The 26,943-nt window shown below is 37.5% G+C and overlaps 1 protein-coding gene across 6 annotated transcripts in view; it reads right to left on the bottom strand.

Moving 5' to 3' along the window:
- Window positions 1-4,743: 4,743 nt before the first annotated feature.
- The window catches only part of AGTPBP1 (ATP/GTP binding protein 1), a 150,461-nt gene continuing 128,261 nt past the window's right edge, over window positions 4,744-26,943 (bottom strand). For 4 of the 6 annotated variants that reach the window (XM_032840553.1, XM_032840558.1, XM_032840554.1 and 1 more), the window contains 3 exons: window positions 26,566-26,742; window positions 22,436-22,596; window positions 4,744-5,079 (listed from right to left, as the gene is read on the bottom strand). In XM_032840553.1, the coding sequence (XP_032696444.1) occupies window positions 4,902-5,079; window positions 22,436-22,596; window positions 26,566-26,742 (516 nt within the window). In that variant the 3' untranslated portion in view covers window positions 4,744-4,901. Of the gene's footprint in view, window positions 5,080-10,647; window positions 10,938-22,435; window positions 22,597-26,565; window positions 26,743-26,943 lie in introns of those variants that run through there. The other 2 variants (XM_032840555.1, XM_032840559.1) reach the window with 2 other exon arrangements.

Below are 26,943 nucleotides of genomic sequence, written 5' to 3'. Positions count from 1 at the left end.
CAATATTTGCTCTGTTGGAGTTCACGTGGATCACATGCCTGCCTGACCATCCTTGCGATGGGCTGCATGGGCGGGGGCACGTGCCGAGGGGCTCAGCTCTTGTGCCCCACTCCTGAAGCCTCAGGGAAAGGTGCTGACCGCAGGACACACAGGTCTTGAACATGGTTTGGGGCAAAGGGGATAATGGGTAGTCAAGAAGCAAGCATGCCCGGGTCCATTCCATCCTGTAAGCGATCTGGATTTTCATATGTGAGAATGGTGGTTTAGTTTTTGATACATTTTCATCTCATGTAGCCATTTAGGAGGGAGAAATAAACCTTGACAAAGGTAGGTGTGCACTAGACACTCCTCTATGTTAAACACAAATTATAATCCTTTAAAAGGGATCTTCTCAGATTTTGAAATTTATCTTTTTATACGAAATTATACAATTCGTTGACTGTGTTTCAAGTGCCCATAACTGAAAAGAAAAATAGATGAAATGTCAAACATTTCTAAGTATTAACAGGAGAAAAACAGGAGAAAAAGCAGTCATACAGATGACATGGAAGAAAGCATAAAAAGAGTCAAGACACTGCAAAGAGAGTATGTAACCTGACTTTAGTAACTAGTTAGCACTGAACATGAAGGTAAGTTTCCAGTCTTAAAATTTAATTACACTTTCTGCTCGAGGAACAGCTACAGAGAAGCCCATCTACTTTCAAAGGTGCAGACTTTATTCGTATTTATTGGACTCGAGCCTTTTCCATTTATTTTTCAGTAACAAGCATCCTTGCCTTCCATAATTTCTTCCCATCTGCCATTCATCACAGCTCTGTATGTAGTTTAAGAGCACGTTAAAAATGTTCGGAAACCAGCGTCATGATTCCCCCGGCCAGATTTTTGTTACTGTTCGCCTCATATTTGCTTGGCATCCTATCAGGACATCTTGGAAAGGGACAGCCCCACATGTTACTGTAAAGGTAAACCTTCTGAGCATCTGCAGCAAAGTGTCCCAAGCTGCTGGGTTTACGAAGCGAAGGGCGCCACAAGCCCACCCACGCTCTGCAGGGGTTTGGGAGTGAGCGCACACGCAACCGCACAGGCAGAGCTCACTTCAGTTCTCACAGCGTCAGCCAGGCCCCAGACTCCAAACTGTCACCCTAGCTGGCCTGCACGGTGCCTCAAATGCCACCACAGGAGGCCCATTCATTAGGATTTCAGTCCTGCCTATGCATCCACCTCAAACTGCAAAGTTTATTCAATGACCCCAATAACCAGCCATGCTCTGAAGCCTAAGAGCTGATAGAAGGCGCTAGGTCAAAAGGACTTGGAGTGTAAGGAAGGCTGAGGTGGAAGGAGTAGGGGACAGGCCTAAGTTACTGCTTAGGGTCTCAAAAAAGAAGGCCCTAATGGTCAGCCCCGTATAGGTAAGTACAAAGGCTATATATAGATGATTAATGGTGGAAAACAACTGAAATTTGACATTCCAGGAACAGAACCCTCAAAACATGAATTCTCATAAAGAGACTTTCTTCTGGGTTTCCCTTTTCCTGTGCAGGAATTCAAATGTGCTTTAGCTGGAGAAATATTTGCTTCATGTTAGTAAGAACATTCCATTGGATAAAGTAGAATGGTCTTTCAACTGAAAATATCGCTTCACCATCTTTTTCCAAATGGAGAGACCTAGGGCTTACATGTAGCTGATTCACTGAATTCACGGATTTTCAATTAATATTTTATAACGATTAAAGAGCATACAGGAAGGGCACCTGGCTGACTCAGCCAGTTAAGCATCAGTCGTGACCCTGGGATCGAGTCCTGCATCAGGCTCCCCACTTGGGAGGGGGGGGGAGTCTGCTTCTCCCTGTGACCATCCCCCCTCTCGTGTTCCCTCAAATAAAATCTTTTTTTTAAAATGTATGTATAGGAAAACAAAAGGATTTATAAGGATACATTTATGGTTTCATTAGTGTCATTTATTTCTGGATCATGCACAAAGACAATTCCATCAGTACATTTATTATATTATCCACTTTAGTGCTTATAATAATACGGTCATCTTCACTTGGATATTTAAAATGTTGAAGTAGCATATTCATTGCTGTTAGTGCATATCTGAAGTGGAACTTCAGGTTACTTATTTGTAATTAGAATTCAAACAAATGTCCATATCTCTGAACACCAAACACCACTGGCAGACGTGGCAGGAACTGAGTAAGGATACTTAAAGCAGGACGAAACCCTTTCTTCAAACAATAGTATGACTGCAATAAAGGAAATGCCGAAGTGAACCACAGGGTTTTTTGCATTCTGCCTTTCCTGGATAAATTTCACAGACTCAAGAAACGAAGACCCTCAAGCTTTTCACGTTCTGAGGGAAAGGCCAAGGACAGCACCTCCTTCTGCGGCAAGAACACGAGGCTGGTCGCCTGCAGACCTGGGGTGAAACCCTGAACATGGTGACCCTGCTTGACCTCTGCGTGTCTACTGTCTTGATTCTACACCTGAGTCTGATCTAAACCATCCCTGGTGCTGATCTATGGTTCACAGGTCCTGCGACTCCTAGGAAACTGGAGGCCGAGGGAGCACGTCAGATGGGACAGTGGTTCTCCCAGCGTGGTTCCTACAGCACGACCACCTGAAAATTTTTAAGAAATGCACATTTGGGGCCCTGCCCGGAGCCACACTGGATCAGCAATCTCTGATTTGGGAAGCAAGTCCTCCAGGTGATTCTGACGTACACAACATAGTACGAGAACCACTGGATCAGACCAAAACCACAGTTAAGAAATCCGCCGTTGCAAACACAAGGCAAATCAAATCCGTCTAAACTCTACCACCAGGCTCAGTTTGTCAGCTATGCATTACTTTTTCAGGGTTGTGTCACTGAAGGCATCTCAAACATTCTCAGAAAATCCTGAAAAGAAATAGCCCCAGAGATAAAAATGTAGGGCAAGTTTAGCTACTGATAGTCAGTGACAGTTTTACCCACTAATTCAGAAAGTTAGGACTTTAAATTTTTATTTTTCCAGAGCTATTTATTAAGGAAAAAATCATTTCCTAACTATAGAAGACTTTCTCTTCAACCTTGTGAATAATGATTTAATAAAAGGCATATTCAGGTTTGTAACATATACTAAAAGATGGATGTCACCCATACGAAATTTTATAATAGCACACAACAAGGGGTTTTTACACTGTCAACATAATAAATTGAAGTTTTGAGTTATCTGCACACTATAGTAACTGTAATTGCTTCTCATACGTGGATACCTTGTGTTTCCATTTCTAGTTTTATAAGAATCAAGAAAAATTTACATACATAGTGGCTCCATATTCCACTCTCTGGAAAAAAATCATAATTAAATATGCAATTATTTTCTATGTGAAATATATAAATTAAAATAAATAACTTTATGAATTATTAAATAAATAATATTTTGCTTTGCTAAAGTATCCTGATCTTTCCCAAATTAGCTAACCAACACACCAAGAGGACTGCCAATCCTCAAAATCTAGTCTTCTATTTTCTGAGATTAATTAAGACTTAGGCTATTAAGAGAAAAAACTCTATCAACTGCCCCATACTATGTTTTTAAACATAGCTGCTAGGATGTCAAAAATGAGCTACACTATGGAGAAAATGCCTCAAATGATACAGTGAAAATCACTGACTTGGAAAATGCAAAAATCTGACATACATTTTATCATTTCTTTTCCATTATTATAAGTTTAAAAAAAAAAGATTAAAAATTTCTAATCAGGAATAATGTACCAAAACCGAAGCACCAAATGTACCAAAATCTGGCAAGAATCTGTTAATGAGGTATCTCTTTTACATTTGTTTTATTACAACAGAACCTTAGTTCTTAGGGCATTTATTCAAAGTCGCTGAACTAGTTTTATTCTACATGAAGACAAAGTCATTTCCGCAGCAGGGCAGCTTCAACCGGAAAGATGTCACTACAAGAAATGGCTTACAGTCACTGCAGTCATCTAGACTCAGACGCCAGGGTCAGCATCACACAGCTCAGGAAATGCTAAATACACTTAATATACAGATACACATTTAACACTGTATCGTATCCTCACTGCATGTTTCAAGCTGAACAAACTATTGTGATACACACTCTAGATGCACCCAAGAGACACAGTTTTAGAAAAAAGAGCCGTTCAAATATATTGTTTATGACACTCAGAGGTACACCTATACCCTAAAAAAACCTAACACTAGTAAATTCAGCATTTTTTTTTTTAACAAATTTTTATCAATGTGCTCGGATGTTGGATTTCTAGAATATCTTCACAAAGATTCTATAAACCAAATAATCTGAGCTGGTTAAAAAGGATGACGAAATGAATTCAACATTTAATATAGCTTTTATTGGTTTTAATTTGGTAAGTGGAGAATGTAATGCTTTCAAGGCAAACTCTGGGTTCTTTCAGTCACAAGTCCACAGTTAACATGATTCTGAAGCACAGTCTTATCTTCAGTATCTACTCACCCTACACAGTCACAGCTAGAGAAATCCATGTACATATATATTTGTTTTCAACAACTCGGGATTCAGATTTTATAGTCTCACACACTTCAAAATGTATCCATCTGATGCAGGATATAACCATAAGAAGATAAAAATTCATGCAATGATACTCAGGTTTTGTTTTGTTTTGTTTTAAAAAGTTAATCCAATATTTGATCATTCAATGCCAGATCAAGTGCACTGAATATCTAAAATAAAACAAGTGCCAATTTTATCATGAATTAATAACATATTTATTGTCTTGAAACCAAACAGGCCCAAGTTACTTTTTGTCTTTCTTGAGTCAGCTATTAACTCATTTCTCTCAAACTTCCTGTGTAAGAAAAAACAAGCTATTTCCTTTCTGTTTTGCACTTTCAAGAGATGGCAGAAGGTTTAAGGTAGGTATGTTCTTGATAATTCAGAGTCAGAAAGTACTTCCTCCTGAGCAGAAGGTTCATAATCCCCTGCGTTTTCCGCCAATTCAGTATCTAAGTCGTCATTACTTTCTGCACTGTAATCCACTTCTTCAAGGAATCGAGGCTCATCTTCATCCAAAACGTAAGTGGTAGGGCTGTGGCCAGAGCACATAGAGCACACGAGACTTCATTAGATCCTAAGGTTCTAATACAAGGTTATTTGACCACACTGGGTTAACTCTGATTTCAAAATAATACAAGTAGTTTGCATTAGCTTTAAAAGTGTTATCCAAATGAAAAAGTTAAGAGATTTATAATAGTTGAGACTATAAATGGTGACATGTTAAGTACTAATTGTACAACAAGGTTGTCAACATATACCCTACAATTAGACAGCTATAAAAAACAAGAGACTCCCCTATTTGGTTGCTTTTTTGTAGGACTTTTATCAATTTGCAGGGCTAAACAGACCATTTCAGTAAGCCTTATTTTATTTATCTTATTAATTCATCCTTTATAAGAAAGTGCGGTATTTAAACACTAAAACCACTTATTCTAAGTCTATACAATGATTACTTGCCATAAAACAGCCCATATGCACTTCCTCCCATTTCTATTGGTCAAGAATAAAAATGAAAAACAAGTGAATGCTCCACACCCAGATTAATTACTTGCCCTTGGGACTGAGAATAAGATATTTGCTTAAAAGCACTAAGTGCTTCTGAATATTTCATTAGGTAGGTTGGGATAAAGACAGCGTTTCCATCTTGATTTCTCCCCATTTGGGAGATTTTACACACACACACACACACACACACACACACACGTGCATGCGTGCACACATACGGCGTTATCAAAGAAACACTACGCAAACATTTCAATGTCCCCATTTTGTGACCAAAACTATCTTAATTTCACACAGATGTATGTTTTATATCCCACCTGCTTCCAAAAAGGATTTCCCATCATGGATGCAATTAAAAGCTATAAAATCAGACAATAAGAAGGGAACAATAATCTGTTAAAATGAGCAGAGAGGCAAATGTCATTAGGCATCTAGAATGAAAGAAGTCCTGCACTAAATATGAAATTCAGTTCAGATTATCTCCAAGTCTAGACAGGAAAGACAAGTTACTGGATTATACTGTTCTCGTTTTCTAAAAAGAGGAAGCAAAACTCATCCACTGAGATTATCTTTTTTCCCTAGAATTGTTTTTATCTTGCTCATTAAAAATATATTGCAAAACCCCCTTCGTCTTATGTAGCAAACTTCTTTAAAAGTTCAGAGCTTGCCCTGTGATGGAGTATCCCTGATAAGCCAGCTGAGTGGCTTGAAGGACTACGTGAGACTTTATGACCTACCTAACACTCACAAGTTTCATAGCTTTCAAGTATGCAACTAAAATATTTATGATGAATCTACTAGGTCTTTAGGGAAAAAATGAGATTAGAAGGAAAAAATTATTTTTGCCTTCTAAAATGACCATTTTTCTTTTTTTCTTTTAAAAAACAGTAATTCATTCCTCTTTCTTGAGTTTGGTGTTTCAAATTCTCAGGGTGTCCCAGGTGAATCACCGCATACATTGAGGACTATTAGAACAGACTCTTAGGACAGGTGGAGGCTTCAGCTAGAGCAAAAGAGGGGGAAGGACAGAAATGAGGGAAGAAACTTGCTTACTTTCTTCCTGGAGACTGTCCTAACAAAAAGAAATGATAGTGGGGATGCAAGGGAGGGGGCAGATTTCCTCAAAAGCCATGTACTCCACTGGTACGGGGCTGGGGAAACCAGCCAGGACTGGAGAAACCAGCCAGGACTGGAGAGGCTCACTCCACAGCAAGGAGGCACCGGGACTAGAGCAGCGCAGTTACCTGCAACTTCGTGGGGTCTCCCGACAGGTAGGAAGAGCACAAAATCCATGTGGTGGGTGGGTAGGTGGGTGGGCAAGCATCGTTCGGGAGATCTATGGACAGCAGAATTCCACCCCATCCTTGCACTCCACCCCCCATACCACCACCAAAGAAAACAGACTGGCACAAAGTAAACTGGTTACCGGAACCCCAGCCACTACATGGAGGTCAGGGCGAGGACCTAGTTCTACGTGAGAAGCAGACTACTAGAACATTCATCAACATGACCTAAAAGAAAGAAAAAGAAAAGACCTAGTTTTACAGGCTAGAAAACAGTCTTATAAGTTAAGGAAACAGAAGAAGTATGATTCAGAAGCAATAAAAATGCCCAGGATCAAGCCAAAGAAGTTCCTAGCCATCAAGGAGACTTGGAACAGTGCTAGGATCAGACACTTGATAAGTCTAACAAGTCTTAGACTTGTTAAGTTTAAGAAGCACGAGAAATCCCATAATAACGAATGTTCAGAAAATACTTTGAGCCTGTCAATTCCTGATCTTGGCTCCTTCATATGCTGACTGTGACATAAACTCCATCCAAGTTGTGGCATCAACCATCGTGACACCTAGCAATGGACCAGTTTCACACTCTAGGTCCATTCCCGGAACCCACACTGACCCTGCTATTTGATGCCTGCTTCTGCAGGTCCTGTCGGTCACGTTCCTAGCCTCGGCTTCATGAAGGTGTACCATCTGGCTGAAATGCAGTGAGTCCATCCAGCAACGGCGAAGCAGCCCTCAGTGCTAACCTGTGCACATGTGGCAGCGGGGAGAGTGCTGGGTAGGCCTAGGGTCAAAGAGCTGCGGGAATCCTCAGACAGCAGGAACAGAGGAATTCAATCCCCATCACTCCCCTGAAAGCAGCCTTCTGGCCAGTGTTCCAGTTGCCACTCTCCAGTCCATTGTTTCTTGCCCTTAACTGGTAGAAATTCCAGCACTCCTCCCTTCTGGTGTGTCGCATTCCCCTCTGTCCCTCCTCACTGCTGATCAAGTGCTCTCCATCCTCCCTCCTATGCCTCAAAAACAGGTGCTTATAAAAACGCTCTCCGGGCGCGCTCTCTTTGAGTAAGCTCACATATTTTAAGTTGCATTCTGGTCATTTCCAAATTCCAAATTTCAAGCCCTGACTTCACCCCTGAACTTGCACTGTGCACACAAGCACTTGCGAACAGGTTCACATGGCTATCTCGCATATACCCCCAATGTTTGTTTGCAAGGGAACTCACCAGACTCCCCTGCAAGCCTGCTTCTGCTTGCTCTCGTCCCAACATTATCCACTCAGTGAGTCATAAAACCACAATTCTCAGCAAGCAAGTCCTGCCAGCCAAGCTCTGAGCTACTTCTTGCCTCACATTTACATCACAGACCTTCACGGATGTTGCTTCCTCTCCTTCGGACATATTTCCCACCTTCTATCTCCCACCGACTCGTATTTCCTTCAAACTATAGCTCAGGCTCATCTGCAGATGTTCTTCCTTTATGAAAGCCCATCTGGGGCTAAGCACCTTTTCTCTGTATTCCCTTCGTACCCTGCACATTCTGTCTGATCCCTTCTCCTATGCAGGTGAAACCATCTATTTGTGGGTCCATCTTCTCACAAACACGTTAAGGTCAGGAGCTGTGACTTACCCACATTAGTACCTCCTATCAGCTCATAAGAGTACTCGACACATTGCAGGCCCCCCCCAAAAAATAATTGCCGAACTCTTTACGAAAAGCCACAGGGCCCACAAGATCACTGCTTTTTACATTACCCCATCCCACTGATTATACTTTATGTTAAAAAAAAAAAAAACATAAGGCACAAGACCACAGCAATTCAGCTTTGCTTTTATTAGTAATTCCAACATGTTTTGAACAATGTACAACTTAGGAAGGGCCTTCATATACATTATATCTCACAATAACCTGCAGGTAAAAGAAAGACCTTAAGATAATCTGCCCTAGAGTTATAAAATAATCCCTTGACATCGGTAGAAAGGAACTCAATCACAAAATTTTGATCACAAAAAGAAACTCTAATCAGCACTCAATTATTTCCTATCACTATTACCTTTTTCCCATCACAACTCCCTTGCCCCCCTACTTTTCCTCACGTAAGCTTACTCCTGTTTCCCTGTTCTGCTTCATTTTCCAACAGCTGGCCTCTGTATCGTTGCCCTAACATCCTTCTTTTCCAGATTTTAATCAATAAGAAACATTTCATTATAAAAGAGAATAGCATTTTAGTCCAAAACCAAATATTTCTCATGGTGCTTCAGGAAAAAAAATCAAAACCTTCACCCAAATGGCTTTCTCACAGGATGAATTTGTTGAAATTCTCTGCTGTATGGTGTCACTACGATGTAGAAAAGGTTTAAAATTCCAACTGATTTCCAAAGATGAAAAATTGTGCTTCGTTCAGATTCAGAAAGTATTCTGCCTATCATTGTATTAACTAGTAAGCATATGCAATATTGAACCTAATAAATTCACCATCTCCCCTGATGTATGCCCAGCTACTCGTAGGAGAGCTGACTGGACATCTGAGACACCTGGACACAGATCTTCAGCTCTGTTACCTATATACAAGCATGAAAGAAGCAAAACACTGGACATGGAGTCAGAAATTCTGGGCCTGAGCCTCTCTTCTCCCACTAGCCAGCTGCATGACCCTGAACAAGTCACGTACTCTCTCCAAGCACTGGTTTTTCTCCAGAATAAAAGCAGAGATAACAGTGTCAGCCCCACTACCTCACAAGTTGTTTGACTCCAATTAGGTAGTAAGTGTGAAAGCATCTGTAAATTCTTAAACTGTACAAATATAAAATGCTATTATAAAATTAATAAAACCTACCTTGTTAAAGAAAAAAGTTAATCAGTTCCTAAAGGGCCCAGGTAATGGGCTGCCACCACACCAAAAGGACTAAAAATACTGCCTTACTTTTGTAACTCCGAATCCTCCCTTAACCTCATACTCTTCCACAATCTTGAAACTAACCTACCTGTTTTCAGAAAGCACAATAAAGATCTCCTAGGGGAGAAATTCTGAAACTGATACACAAACAGAAATATACTCCATTGCCCAAATCAGCAGCAATTTGTGACTTGCTGATTATGTCTTTCTTGTATTGAATTATCAGGTCTCATGTGAAAGTAAAGGCTCTATCTGCCTAAATATCAGAGAATGTTTTATTTATATAATTTGATTCCCAGCTCGTAAGAGACGTTTTATCTACCAAATATCAAAGCAAACAAAATTATCCACAGAAAATACAAGTTAACAATTTTGTCAGTCTTAATTGTCCACAGTGTATATACACAAGTATTTGCACATTCCTACACAGGTATATATACCCAACACACAATTAGAGTACAGAATTTCTAACAGGATCATCTATGGTGGAGGGGAAGGAAAGAAAGTTGTTAATTTACTGATATTTTTCGGACCACAAATATAACCAAGCTGCCTTCAAGAAACAGTCACTAAACTCCAACTGACTTGATATTACTATTGATCTAAAAACATTCCTTATACAAAATGAAAAGGTTAAATAGTTGTTTCCCAATAATACAGGACACCCTCAAAAGCTGAAACTATTCCCTTTTTTAGTAATTTTGCTTAGTCACTTGGAAGATACAAGATACAATGAAAGCACAGGGGAATTCTGGAGTCCGATCTGGGCACAATTCCTGGTTTCGTTGGGAATTACCAGACAGATGACCTTGGGTCAACTCATCTCTGACCTCAGTTTACACACATGAAAAGGGGTTTACAATACCATCTGTCTCTGATCATTCTCAATAGAACAGAAAAATCTTGGAGATAATAATCAAACTTAACAGAAACTCAAAATTGGCATGTGTGTTTGGGGTCCCAGGGCCATCCCTGGTTTAGTGATGTGCTAGCCAGACGTACAGGATTCCGCACACAGTTGCATTAACAGCTGTGACGGATATTACAGTGAAAGGATACAAAGCAAAATCAAGAGAAAAGGTGCATGGGGCAAAGTCCAGAAGAACCCAAGGCAAGGCAAGGGCAGCTGCTAAGAGGCAGAGAAGTCATCAGAGCTTTCAGCAATTTCAAAGGATTGGAGGCAAAAATTGGAGTTCAGAGCTGCCACGTTTCCTGAAAAAAGGGAGTTGCAGAGATATGACCCCAACAGTTCTCCCCTGGAGGCGTGTGACAAATTCATAAAATACACAGTGCAAGAGGCTGAAAAGCAAAGCAGAAAGCAGCAAAACAAACAAACCAGAAAATAAACAAGGGAATCTGGGGCAGTATTGTGGTACTAAGGAAAGGCAAAGCCCTAGGCCTTCCACGGTGACCTCTGGAGGGCAACCACTTAGAGAGGAGACACATGAACCATGGCTAGACAAGTTTTACAAGTTTTGCAAACCCACCTCCAGTTAGCTCTGTCCCTTGCCATACTGGGATCACCTGCCTACTCCACAGCCTGCCAGAGGACAGAATGAATCCTCTTGGAAACAATATGTATTCTTCCTTATTCTGATATACCATATTCTTACTTTGGCATCTCAAACAGGCACTAAGAGGAATAACTTCATTCTTCCAAGAGGCTACTGAGAATACAGCTTATAAATATTAATAAGTACCTAAAAAATCATCAAATTCTTTATACTGCTGTCTTAGAGATTAACAATTACTAACTTCATACTTATCTGGATCTCAATGATAAGGATCATTTCTTTCTCTTATGATAAGCCTCAAAGCTTTCATTATAATCAAATCTGGCCTGGGGTCCTGAAGTATTCACATTAAGTTCCCAACTTATTTTCCCAGATGATTTTAATCTCCTCTGTATTTGTAGGTACAACAGCATTTCATTGACTTTGCACAAAAACATAAATGGTTCACTTTTAGTTATGAGCAACTATGATTTCCAGTGGACAGAAGAGGTAACATGATCTTCAATTACATGGCATGATTTATCTGCCTAGAAAATATTCTAATCTAATTATAGCTTAAGAATTTTCTACATGGTTACAATAAATGACACTCACAAATGAACACCAGACTCAAGCATGTGCATCACAGCCATTAAAAAGGATTTTTTAAGGAGCAGCTTGATTAAACGGTAAACTGTACATTTAAAATAAAGCACATTAATAACAGTAAGTTTGACTGCATTGCTGTAAATACTGCCATTAGCATGTGGCCACAAACGATCTATACTGACAGACTCTGTCCTTGACCAAACTTGAATTAGGTTCTTCTGAGTCCTCTTACAGACTAGGCCCTGACCTTGGGCTCTGTCCTCAGGGGCTCCCCTGCTTAGTCTAGCTGTGGTAAGAATCTTGCTGAGTCAGTTTTGTCAAAATCCCTCACTCTCTGTATCTCATCAGTCTGGCCTGCTTTAGCAAGTAGATTTAGCCAGAATCTCCCTTACACGTGAGTTCCTCTTAGTAATTTTCCATCCACCAAGCCCCCTCCCTACTCCCTGGCTCTAAATCTCCACCTTGACTCACTGCCTTCACCCCTGGTAGCAGTCCTCCTGCACAGTCTGCCTTCCTAGTCTGTAACAGTGTCACAGATAATTTTCTCTTTAATAATATTAATTTAACTTTCTCAGAAGAAAAAGTTCTTACATATTTACAATAAACACTAGCTTCACATGAAGAAAGCACAGAAAATACAGAGGCTAATATTTCATTCTAGTGTTAACAGTCTGTAGCAATGAATATCTTTGTACTACCTTACCAGTTACTTCCTGCCAGTCTGAGAATGCTAGCAACAGAGGCAGAGCCTTAAGCAAGAAACATGATGATGTTAACTCATTCACAGGCCTGTACTCATTCTCTATACCTGATGAGAAAAGTACTCTACCTTTATCAAAATGCATCAAATTAGATTTTTTAAAGAGTATTAACAAAAAATAGAACAAATGCTAAGCATATTTTAAAGATTGTCTGCAGCTTAAGTCCTATTTATTTTATTAGTTGCATTAACAACAATTTCTCACCAAATTTTCTAATGTCCATGCTGTATGCACAAATACAAATTAAGTGCCGACACATGCTACACCACAGATGAACCTTGTAAACAAGCTAAATGAGTGAAACCAGACATAAAAGACCATAAACCATATGATTCCATTTATCTGAAATATCCAGAACAGGTAAATCCACAGAGCAAAAAGCAGATGAGTGGTTGTCAGGGTCTGGATATGACTGTTTAACGGGTATGAGGGTTTTCTTTGGGGGTGCTATGAAAAGTTTTGGAACTAGAAAGAGGTGGCTGGTAGTTACACAATATTGTGAACATATTAAACACCATTTAATTGTTCACTGTAAAATGACTGATTTTATGCTGTATGAACCTCATCTCAATAAAAAAAAGAAAGAAAACAGGTCAAAACGCTGATTATAAGACAGTCATTAGGCTTCGTTTAAACACAGGCTTAGGTTTTTATTATGATAAGACACTGTAGAGTTTGGCATTTTTCAACTTTGCTTTCCTATAATGTTTTAAATATATTCAAACTTCAAGTACTTCTTCTGTATATGTGATATCCTGAATATAGTCCCCACTAACCATATCCTGATGAGCAGCATTGTTAAATGTTTTATTAGTTCTCAAATACTTTAAATGAGACTCACTGAGAGGACTCTTTAATAGCTCAGGTGACAGGTAAAATAAAACACTTTCGCTAAGTACAAAAATACTACACAGTTGTAAGTTTTAAATGAGCTCTACCAATATGCCCAGCTTTGACCTAAAAGAAACACATGCCCCTAGGAAAGATATAATGCAGACTTAGTGTTATAGCCAATGAAATTTTTATTATACAACAGATACAATTAAGTAAAGTTAAAATGATTAATGTATGGTAATTTCCAATGAATGCTCTAGGAAGATAAAACGTGATTAATTTTCAACCACAGGCTTTGCTGAAAAGGAAGTTCTATAACTTCTCGTAAATACAGTGACTCTCAAGAGCAACAAAGATGATTGTAAAAGAATAACTTTGTTAAAAGGATAATCCACAGGAAAAAGAAAACTGAAGAGGAAATAATAGCAAAGAAGAGACATCAACAAATGTTAGAAGATGAAAGCAGATGGATGAAAAATGAACGGGGTCTGAGTACCAACCTCTACTTTGCTCAAGAACTTAAAACAGGGGAAGCCATGGGGAAAAACGCTGATTTGCATTACAAAGTCAAAGGAAAGCTAAAATAATCTGGGCGTAAACCTGATTATCAGGGTGCAATTGAAAAGAGAATAATTGATTAAAAGATTTTATAAAGAGCAGTTAGACCTTCAGATCACCTTCCTCGGGTTATATCCTAGTTTAGAAAGTGGGAAAGATGACTTTCTAAAGACTTTTATCAGAGAGGCTATTCAGTTAGGGCCAAAAGACAGAAATGAAGGTCAGGAGAGTAAGTGAAAGTCTGCTCAAAGGTAAGTCCAACTGGGCCTCCAGAATTATAGCTACTGGACCTTGTGCCCCATGGCAACACTTCTCAAAAATTTTTTAAATCACCTCCCAGTGCCCTGAAGGTGTTTTTTCCCCTTAATCCCCCTAATTAAGTATAATTAAGAATTAGAAAGCTAAAAGATTAGACCCAGCTAAAGAAAGGATAGGTGAATTAAAAGTTGGTTAGAAAAAGCACCTAGCTCTGATAGTCAACAGGACTTGTGTTCACAGGATGCACAAGGCTATAATAAACAAAGAACCAAGTCTTGACTGGAATGCACAAGCACGCATGTGTGTGTGTGTGTGTGTGTGTGTGTGTGTGTGTGTGTGTGTTTTCTCAGCACAAGGGAAGCAGGCAAAACTGCCCGTCTCCCAGTCTTTCCCTTAAAAAGTTTCATTGGCATATTTTAGAAGCTGCAGCCTGAGGGCCAGACTTCTAATTTAGCAGGAATTGTGGGCTGCCATCCTTTTCAGAGACTGGGGAAGTCAGCAGATACATATCCTGCCTTCTTCCTGCAGGGTGCTCCAGTAACCGAAGCACGTTACATCTGACGCCTCAGCTATTGTGGCTGCCGCTGAGGAGACAGACCTACAGACAGCCTGGTTCTAGCAGCCAACAGGGCTTGCATCCATGAGTCCCATGTACTCTATCAAACAAACAGTTCTTAGGCACAGAGGCACGTCTTAATAGCCATATAGTCAGGCTACCACAAAGTGAAGAGGCAAAAAAACCCATCTCCCAGTTTTTCCCTGGAAGGGCTTAACTACAGACTCTTCTAGCTGCTGCTAGAAGGTCCAGCTTCTAATCATCCTGCATCTAAGCACGATTATGATCCTCCTTTTTGGGATACTACTATGACTTGGCACCCTCAACCACTGGCACTAAAAATGAAGAAAGAGGCCTGGGCAATCACAAAAGCCTGAGACACAACTAGAAGCTCAAGCCAGAATAATGAATGAAGTTTATCTCCTACACAAGAACATTCCCCACAAATTGGGAGAGATGGCTATTTCATCTAATGTGCAGAAATCAAAACAGAGTCATGGAAAATGAAGAAACAGAGGAATATATTCCAAACAAAAGACCAAGATAAATACCTAGAAACAGATCTCAAAGAATACAGAAAAGTGATATACCTGATACAGAATTCAAACTAATGGTAATAAAGATTTTCAACAAAGTCAGGAGCAATGCATGAACAAAGTGAGAATTTCAACAGAGAGAAGATATGAAAAAATATTTAGTAGAAATCATAGAACTGAAGAATATAATAACTGAACTGAAAAATTCAATAGAGGCTTCAGCAGCAGACTAGAGCAAATGGAAGAAAGCATCAGTGAACTCCAAAAGGGCAGCAGGATTCATCCAAAGAGGAACAAAAAGAAGAATGAAGAGCGAAAATTACTTAAGGGACTTATGGGACATCAACGAACAAACCAATATATTCATTACAGAGGTCCCAGAAGAAGAGATAAAGGGACAGAAAACTTATTCAAAGGAATAATGGCTGAAAATTTCCTTACCCTGGGGAAAGAAAAAGATATCAGACATCCAGGTTTACGAAGATCCAAAATGATGAATCCAATAAGGCCCACACCAAGACACATTATAATTAAAGTGTCAAAGTTAAAGACAAGGAAAATCTTTAAAGTAGCAAGAGAAAATCAACCTGTTATGTACGTGAGAACCCACATAAGATTATTAGCAGATTTTTTTTCCAGCAGAAATCTTGCTGACTAGAAGTGAGTGGAAGGATACCTACAAAGTGCTAAAAGAAACACACTCCCAACCAACCAGGAATACTTTTCCTGGCAAAGTTGTCAATCAGAATTGAAGGAAAAATAAAAAATTTTCCAGACTAAAAAAACTGAAGGAGTTCATCACCATAGGACTGGGCTTAAAAGAAATGTTAAAGAGAGTTTTTCAAGCTCAAATGAAAGTATGCTAATAACAGAAAAACAAGTGACAACATAAAACTCACTGGTAAAGGTGAATATATAGTTACATTCATACTATATATGAATATATATGAATATATAATTACAATCATACTATAAAGGTGAATATATAGTTACATTCATACTGTAATCTTTCAATGGTAGTGGGAAAATCATTTATAAATCTAGTTAAGAGACAAAAGTATTAAAAATAACTATAACTACAATAACTTGTTAATGGATATACAATGTAAAAAAGATGCAAACTGTGATGTCAAAAACAAAATGTGGGGAAGGAGGAGTTTTGGTATATATTTGAAGTTAAGTAATTATCAGCTTAAAATAGGCTATCATAAGTATAAGATGTTTTATGTAACCCTCATGGTAACCACAACACAAAACCTATAGTAGATACACAAAAGATAAAGAAATCAAAGTATACCACTACACCATTCTCTGAAGTCATTAAATTTTTTATAGCCATGTTAAAAAAAAAAAGTATACCACTACAAAAAATCATCAAGTCACAAAGGAAGCAAGCAAAAAGGAAGAAAGGAACAAAGAAATTACAAAACAGCCAGAAAACAATTAACAAAATGGCAACAGTATGCCTATACCTATCAATAATTACATTACATGTAAGTGGACTAAATTTTTCAAGCACAAAATATAGAGTGACTGAATGGATTTAAGAAAAAAAATGGTAGCACCCAACTCTATGTTCCCTATAAGAGATTCACCTCAGCTTTAAGGACATACATAGACCAAAAGCAAAGTGATGGAAAAAGATATCCAATGCAAATAGAAAACAAAAGACAGCAGGAGTCAGCTGCACTCACATCAGGAAGAAAAAAAAAAAAAACGAAAAAGAAGGTCATCATATACAATAAAAGTGTCAATTAAGAGAATATAATAATTATAAATACCTATGCACTTGACATAAAAGCATGTATTAAATAAAGCAAATATAGATAAATCTAAAGAAGGAAATGCACAGCAATACAATACTAGCAGGGGACTTCAAGTACCCACTTCCAACATGGATAGATCAACCAGACAGAAAATCAATAAGAAAACACTAGAATTAAACTACATGTTAGATCAGATGGATCTTAACAGACATATACAGAACATTCCAACCAACAGTAGCAAAATAATATATTCTTCTCAAACACACATAGAACATTATTCAAGGTAAATCACATGTGAGGACACAAATAAATCTTAATAAATAAAAGACAACTGAAATCATATCAAGCATTTTTTCTAACCACAATGATTTAAAATTAGAAATCAATTACAAAAAGAAAAAAGCTCACAAATATGTGAAGATTAAACATGTTCCTGAACAACCAATGAGTCAAGAAAAATCAAAACGTATCTTGAGACAAGTGAAAATAGAAACACAACATACCAAAATTTATGGGATACAGCAAAAACAGTTTTAATAGGGTAATTTAGTGTGATAAACACCTACAGTAAGAAGAAAGAAAGATCTCAAATAAATAATCTAACTTTATACCTCAAGAAAAAAGGACATACTAAGCCCAAAGTAACTTTCCAAGAAAAAAGAGAATTCAAATAAAATTATACATGAAAGAGGACATATTACAAATGATACAAAAAAATACAAATGACTGTAAGAGATTACTATGAACAACAATATGCCAACAAACAGAATAACCTAGAAGAAATGGATAAATTCCTAGAAATGTACAATCTACCAGGACTAAATCATGAAAAAATAAATGGAAAATCCTAACCAGACCAATTATTACTAAGGAGACTAAATCAGTACTCAAAAATCTCCCAAAAAAGAATAGTTCATGACCAGAGAGCTTCACTGATGAATTCTACAAAACATTTAAAGAAGAACTAGTATCAATCTGTTCAAGCTCCTCCCAAAATAGAAGAGGGAACACATCCAAACTCATATTACAAGGCCAGCATTACCCTGATACCGTAAGGATACCGTAAGGACCTATTTAGCCAGAGGCTTCCATCAAGGTTAAAACAATAACATTGTTTAAACTATCCCTGCTCCCCTTCCCCCAGGGGACTTACTTAAAAACCAGCCCCAGGAAACAAAGCTCAAATACAAGGGTGGGTCAGGCCAGGTGGAGACATCCGATCAGTGGGGGGGATGCATACTGTCTCCCTGGTTATCAAAGAGTATGGGCCCCGCCCTTTGGGCACCTTTTGGGCGCCAATTCTGACCAAGGTGATAGGCTGGTTCAAATGTCTACTAGGGTAAATTGTTATTCAATTGGTCACCTAGCATGACTGTGCAGCTTTCTCTGTGTGTTACAGTTTCACTGGCCACCTGTGTGTGGCCAGGCCCAACCACATGGCCTTTGCCCTTAAAAGCTAGTCTGTGAAACAGAGAAGGGTCGCCCTCTCTTAAGAGGTGCATCCCCAAACGTTCGGTCTGATTCTTGATGCTTGGTGCGCAATAAAGCTTTACTTGACCTTCGCTTTATATCAGTCTCGCTCCTTTAATCATGGACCCATTTTTGGGGGGGCATAACAATACTAAAGCCAGACAAGGGCACTCAAAAAAACAAATTACAGGCCAATATCCCTGATGAGCTTAGATGCAAAAATCCTCAATAAAGTATTAGGAAATTCAACTCAACAATACATTCAAAGGATCAAACATATACCATAATCAAGTGGGATTCATCTCTGGGATGCAAGGGTGGTTCAACATTTGTAAACCAATCAATGTGATATAACTCATTAACAAAATGAAGAATAAAAATCATGCGATCACCTCAATGGATGCAGAAAAAATATATGACAAAATTCAACATCCATTCATGATAAAAACTGAAAGAGGATGACACACACCTCCACATAATAAGTTGATATATTATAAGCCCACAGCTAACATCATATCCAGTGATAAAGTACTACAGCTTTTCCTCTAAGATCAGAAACAACACAAGAATGCCTATTCTCACCACTTTTATTTAACCTAGTACTGGTAATCCTAGGAGCAATTAGGCAAGAAAAAGAAACAAAGGACATCAAAATCAGAAAGGAAGAAGTAAAATTTTCTCTTAGTACAAATGAAAGGTTATATATAGATACCCTAAAAACTTCATAAAAAATGTTAGATATAATGAATAATTTCAGTAATGATGCAGGAAACAAAATACACAAAAACCAGTTGCATTTCTATACACCGACAATGAACTATGAAAGAGAAGTTAAGAAAACAATCCTACTTGCTAAGGCAGCAAAAAGAATAAAACAGGACTAAGTTACCCAAGGAGGTAGAAGATAAATACTATAAGAAAGCGATAAAAGAAATTGAAGAAAACACAAATAAACAGAAAGACAGTCTGTGGCTCATGGATTAGAAGAACTAATGTTGTTAAAATGCCCACACTACCAAAAGCAATCTACAGATTCAATGCAATCCCTATCAAAATGTCAATGACATTTTTCAAAGAAACAATCGAACTACAAAAGACCCTGAATAGCCAAAGCAATCTTGAAAAAGAATGAAGGTGGAGGCATCACACTTCCTGATTTCAAATAATCCTGCGATAGTGATCAAAACAGCATGGTGCTGGCATAAAGACAGACACATAGTTCAATGAACAGAATAGAGAGCCCAGAAGTAAACCTCTGCATATCTAGGCAATTAATTTTTGACAAAGGAGCCAAGAATATGCATTGGGAAAAGACAGCCTCTTCATTAAATGGTGCTGGGAAAACAAGATAGACAAATATAAAAGAATAAAACTAGACCCCAACCTTATGCCATATACAAATATCAACTCAAAACAGATTAATGACTAGAAAGTAAGAAATGAAACCATAAAACTCCTAGAAGAAAACACAATGGGTAAACTCTTATGACACTGGGCTTAGCAATAATTTTTTTGACACCAAAAGCAAAGGCAATAAAAGCAAAAATAAGTAAGTAGGTCCACATCAAACTACAAAGCTTTTATACAGCAAAGAAAACCATCAACAAAATAAAAAGACAACCTGTGGAATAGGAGAAAATATTTGCAAAGCACACATCCAATAAGGGGTTAATACCAGACATACACAGAATTCACAGCTCAGAAGCAAAAAAAACCCCCAAATTTTTAAAATGGAGAAAAGGACCTAAATACACATTTTTCCAAAGAAGACATATGAATGGCCAACAGATATATGAAAAGGTGCTCAACTGTACACTGCTGGTCACCACATAGACTGGTATAGGCACTACGGAAAACAGTATGGAGGTTCCTCAAAAAATTAAAAGTAGAACTGCCATATCATCCAGCAACGCCACTTCTGGGTACATAGCCAAAGGAAATAAAATCATTAGCTGTCAAAGAAATATCTGCACTCCCGTGTTCAAAGCAGTATTATTTGTAACAAAGTATCAAAATAACTTAAGTGTCCATCAATGGATGAACGGATAAAGAAAATGTAATATACAGATATATAATGAAGTATAATTCAGCCTTTGAAAAGAAGGAAATCCTTTCATTTGCTACATGGATGAAACTGGAGGGCATTATGCTAAGTGAAATAAACCAAAGACAGACAGTTACTACATGGTGTCACTTACATGTGGAATCAAAACAAAAACAAAAACAAAAAAATGGATCTCAGAGAAACAGAAAGTAGGCAAGTGGCTGTCAGGGGACTGGGGTGTAGGGAAAAAAGGAGAGACTGGTAAAATGGTACAAATTTTCAGCCTCGAGATGCATAAGGTCTGAAGGCGTCACTGAAGAGGAATGGTGACTACAGCTGATAATACTAGACTGTATGACTGAAATTTGAAGAGCAGAACTGAAATGGCCATATTCATTCACACACGCACCAAAACGGTAAACACGTGCACTGATGGATGGGTATGTTGGGGGCAATCCTTGTGCAATGCATACATATATCAAAGCATCACAAAATCTTACAATTCTATTTGTGAATTATACTTTGATAAATCTAGGAGAATAAAGAACACCTGAAGTACCTTGAAGGAAGGCTTCTAAATATCAGTCAGAACAATGGACAATCTTTATAATTAATATGTACTTCCAGCAGAGAACTCAGGTGATTACTGTCTCGATTATCACATTAAAAAGAACAGAGTTCTTGGGGCGCCTGGGTGGCTCAGTGGGTTAAGCCTCTGCCTTCAGCTCAGGTCATGATCCTAGGGTCCTGGGATCGAGCCCCACATGGGGCTCTCTACTCAGCGGGGGGTCTGCTCCCCTCCTCTCTCTCTGCCTGCCTCTCTGCCCACTTGTGATTTCTGTCAAATAAATAAATAAAATCTTTAAAAAAAAAAAAAAAGAACAGAGTTCTAACTAATGTTTCACCACACATAAAACTCCTAAACTAATATATGTAACAGAGCATAGCAATAAACTGACAAATGACAAGTCAATATCTAACAAGAAAAATCATGAAGATTCTACAAAATGAGAATTTTCTTACCCATATCCATCAAACTATAAAATGCTAAGATCTGGTATTATGATTAAGACTTATAATACTGAATTACATCTGAGGCTGTAACTGATCAAATTTTATAAATATTTAAGGAGCAAAGGTTTATCTACTGAGAATATTACTTGGCGAATATAATTAAATAAATAAGTTAAATTATTTGTCAGGATATTAAACTAATTAGCTGGTTTTAGTATATGTAACCAGAAGGTTACTGGAAAGCCATTTGATGTGTGTAGATATCAACAAAATAAAATTTCAAGTATGAATCCTGATTCCAAGTCCTCTTAATTTAAATATAACCTAAGTACTCTTTTCCACATTGCTTTTTTGGGGGTTTAAAGGTAAACCACTGGGGCACCTGGGTGGCTCAGTGGGTTAAGCTTCTGCCTTCGGCTCAGGTCATGATCTCAAGGTCCTGAGATCGAACCCCACATCGGGTTCTCTGCTCAGCAGGGAGCCTGCTTCCCCCTCTCTCTTTGCCTGCCTCTCTGCCTACTTGTGATCTCTCTGTCAAATAAATAAATAAAATCTTTAAAAAAAAAAAGGTAAATCATTAAGATCACTAAAAATAGCATTCAAAACACAAGGATGTTTCATTACAATCTCAATCCAAATAAAAGAATGAAGAATATTATCACAATTTGAAACAAATAAGTATGTAATCTAGACATTTAAACTTAATTATATTAATTCTAAAACTATTCTTGGCTATCAAAATCTCTGTGCCTTTCCTCAATTTAATGAAGTCTAACAGTATACTACACAGAAGGAAATAAATGTATCTTACCTAGTTACTTTGCAGTTCGATTCAATCAAGTCATTTTCAAAGTCAAGCAGGCTGGAAGGCAGATTATATTCCAATGGGGACGTCAGTCTTTTCAAACGCAACAGACCAACACAAAATTTTGCTCCCATCTCTTCCAATTCTCGAGTACCAATCTGTAAACCCTAGAAATAAAGCAATTTCATACATAAAATTAGGACTTTTTTTTTTTATTTCATTTTTTTTTCAGTGTTTCAAAATTCATTGTTTATGCACCACACCCAGTGCTCATGCAATACATGCCCTCCTTAATACCCACCACCAGGCTCATCCCACCCCCAATCCTCCCTCCCAAAACCCTCAGTTTTTTTCTCAGGTCTACAGTCTCTCATGGTTTGTCTCCACCTCTGATTTCCTCCAACTCACTCGCTGTCCTCTGGCTGTCATCATTATAATTACATAGGTGAAATTTATAATTACATTAATAAAATTAAAAGGTGCTTTGTATGGGGCTACAACTCAATAAGCACAATGTCTGAACAATATAAGATCATTTTAGGTCGCAAAGGAAACTGTCTCAAAAAAAACATTTCTAAATGTTCGTTCTCATTCATGACATGCAAACTATTTTCACTAACACACAGGGGAAAAAAACATTCTGTGGTTATATTACTCTTGGGAGTTCATGTGTGAAATTATATTTTTGCGAGACATTGCTAGTATTTATTGTAATCCACTACTTTGGATGACAATGTTGAAATTCTGTACTGTCAAAATCAAGGCCCTAATTTGTATATCTGAACATTACCATATATCCTTTTTACTGTATGATAAAAGAAAATGGTAAATAAAAAACAAAAGAAAGGTAACTATGTCAAAAAAAAAAAAAAAGAAATCAAACAGATCTAGGTCAATGAGGTAGCAGTAAAATAAATTTCTACATTCCATGTCAATTAGGAATGCCATTTCAAATTTGGTCTACTGCAGCAAAAAGAAAATTTTACTGCAACTTATTATCCTTTTCTGACAGTTCCCCAATAAACAATATAAGACTTATCAAAAGTTTAATGTTATCACATAAAATGATAAAAATGGACTACAAATCAAAACATTGCTTATTGTTTAATTTTCAGATTAAAATTAATCTCTAAGTGAAATCCTTACACCAACAAAAGTTGCAGTGAAAATGAGAACACACATCATTTAGAGAAAAGGTACTTTAAAACAGTTTTACAACGACCAGACTGAAAGCACAGAGTAACTGAAGAAAATAAATTGTAAAAACTGTTACTTACCCTACCCTGCACAAAACACATGCCTTTATAATAATGACTATTTTTTTTAAGATTTATTTTTTATTTCATACTTGAGAGGAAGGGGAAGGAGAGAGGGAGAGAATCTGCAAGCAAATCCCTCACTGAGTGGGGAGCCTGACGTGGTGCTTGGTCCCATGACCCATGAGATCATGACCTGAGATGAAACCAAGAGCTTGACATTCAAATGACTGATCCACCCAGCCGCCCCAGTTGACTGACAGTTTAGACAGTGTATCCATCTCCAAACACTCTAACCTAACTTTATTAGAAGATTCATTTGCCTTCCTAATTTAAAAGCTTTAGAAAGGCTATGACTGTTTCTGAAGTAGCTCACAGAAAATAAAAATAAGGATCATTTACAGCCTAAAATTCAGTAATATAAGAACATTCTTGAGGTGAAGAGAACTGTTTCTTAAATTTCATTAAATTTGTACAACTTATTAGCTAACATTAACAAGTCTGCAAAGTCTATGTTACATGGGTAGGGGCAGATGGGAACATATGGGAATTATGTACTTTCCACTCAATTCTGCTATGCATCTAAAACAAAACCAAAGTTTATTAACAATAACAAAAAAACTTATAAAAAGTAAATGTTATGATCACAGTATTGAATTTTAGACACTAAAAAAATGGCTTAGTAAAGGACATTTCTCTGCATAAGCGTTTTAAATTAAAAAAAAAAAAAAAAAAGGTTTAGGGACGCCTGGGTGGCTCAGTTGGTTGGACGACTGCCTTCGGCTCAGGTCATGATCCCAGACTCCCGGGATCAAGTCCCGGGATCGAGTCCCGCATCAGGATCCCAGCTCCACAGGGAGTCTGCTTCTCCTTCTGACCTTCTCCTCACTCATGCTCTCTCTCACTGCCTCCCTCTCAAATAAATAAATAAAATCTTTTAAAAAAATAATAATAAATTAAAAAAAGTTTTAAATCAACATTAACTCTATTAACTAAATCATATAAAAAAGAAATGAGTATTTACTAGGTACCCATTTTATTTTTTAAAAGTCTATAGATTTTTTTAAAATAATTTTTAGAAAACTGGTCTAACATTTTATGTTTCAAAATATATTTTAGTTATTTTTTAAATGTTTTCTTAAATGACCAAAGAAATTGATCAAAATACAAACAGAATGTCTTAAAAAATCCAATGAAAGTCTATCAGTAGAATCCAAATATAGTAAAAAAGCACTACTGCTATATCTTATAGTTGATTTCAAATGGCATGTAAACCTCAGTTTCCCTACTTCTCTGCCTACCCCCAGGTGCCAGTTTTAAAAACACTGACACTTTAGGTTGCCTTCTCCTATCTGACTGCATAAAGGATCTCTTTAAGACGTAATTCACAGTCTATCTCCATAAATCATACAGCCTAAGGGTTTTTTCCTCAGAGACACCTATGGTCTTATACAAAAGTGATTCTCAAGCTTTGTTCCCATCCTACACACAGAACGTGAGACTCTTGTCAAAGTTGTCCACTACAGCAATGATAAGGAGATAGGGGCTGGAAGCTAGAGGAGTACTCTAGGACATCTTATCTCCTATCACCATCATGTCCTTAGTACATGAGAAGTCATTGTTTCACAGTATTTGAACAGAATTCAAAAGACATTTTGTAAGAATAATATACTCTGGTCAACCTAAAATTTAGAGAAGTCACTCAACAAAAAGTACTGAAATTTCATTAACTTCTACTCTACAAGGCCCCTAAAGTTTGAATGTCAGTTGCAAGATCTCTACAATTTTCTCCCAGTTTGGTACAGACTGAAAAAGTCATTACTTAGGCTCTCCATTTAAGCTTTCAGTCAACTATAATATGTTGACATTTTTACTACTAACCAATTGGAAAATTTTTAACTCCTTCCAAAGTTACAACCATTTTTATGTGAAGTATATGAAAATCACTCTTAGATTCAGTTTCCTCTTGCCCTATACCAAACCAAACCAAATCAAACAGAATGAGGAGTAATTAGCATGACACCTGAAAATCTTTCTGTGGCAAGAAAAATAAGTACTTGCAAAATTTGTTTGCTATTGATTATCCAAGATTCAAATGATTGCCCATTAGGTTCTCAATCTTCCAAATTAAAAACTTCAAAATCACCTAATATTTTATTAATCTTTAATTTCAAAAGTAAACTTTTAGCTCCAGTTGTTTCCAATAAAAGACTATGGCACCAGGGGCGCCTGGGTGGTGCAGTCAGCTAAGCATCTAACTCTTGGTTCCAACTCAGGTCTTGACTGAGTCCAGTGGTGGGCGCTGCACTCAGTGTGGAATCTGCTTAAGATTCTCTCTCTCCCTCTGCCCCTCCCATTCATGCTCTCTCTCTCTCTCAAATAAATAAACACATCTTTAAAAAAAAACTACAACACTAGAGAAGAGCAGTCTTAGTAAAGAAAACATTTTAATGAAGGAATATGCACTTAAAAGTCACACACATACATCTAAATATATAAAACTTTATAAATAAATGTATTTCTAAATGCATATAAATTTAACTACATCCAACAAATTAAAATGAGAGAAAACTTTTATTCATAATGTACTACCTACACCGCTCATAAGTTACCAGTCAATATTTAATATACCACAACATGCCTCCTTAAAAATTATGATGTAGATAGGATCAACCAAGATTTCATAAAGACCAAAAGCAAGCTATTTAAGTACAAAGAAGTAAAAAAGAATTGCATATGATTCAGTTCTATTCTTGCAAATTACATTTAACTCAGTATAACAAATGTGTCATTAATACATATTTAAAAACCAACAGCATACTATATGAAAAGGAAGTCCTTAAAATAATTTTTACTGCTTGAAGTCCTGAGATGTTTTACCTTATATTTTCCCTGATCACAGCCACACAAAGTACTTTCCATGGTATAGCTTCTTTGTACCCCGATCTCCCTCCAAACTACGACACGTGCTGTAGATTCTTTAGATTTTTCTACTACAAAGCTACAGCTGCTCATGCAAAATGCTGGGGCAATATGGCTCAGTATCTTAGGCAAAGTCTGCAAAGGTAAGAATGACATAAGATTTCATGAAGGTTTTTTTTTAAATAATATTGTTTTTGTAATTTTTAAAAATTTTCACAAAAGCACAGTGATTAGAGCAGGGCTATGTGGATCTTCTTGCTTTATCCTCTGCTTTTCCAAGCATCCAAATCATTCTTTACTAATTTAGAATGTTCTGCTTTCCTGGACGAACAATAA

The sequence above is a fragment of the Lontra canadensis genome, unplaced genomic scaffold (assembly GCF_010015895.1).
Source record: "Lontra canadensis isolate GAN:19392208 unplaced genomic scaffold, GSC_riverotter_1.0 scaffold113, whole genome shotgun sequence".
Lineage (NCBI taxonomy): Eukaryota > Metazoa > Chordata > Mammalia > Carnivora > Mustelidae > Lontra > Lontra canadensis.
The sequence above is the reverse complement of the archived record's forward strand: the minus strand, read 5'-3'. Positions and strand labels throughout refer to the sequence as shown.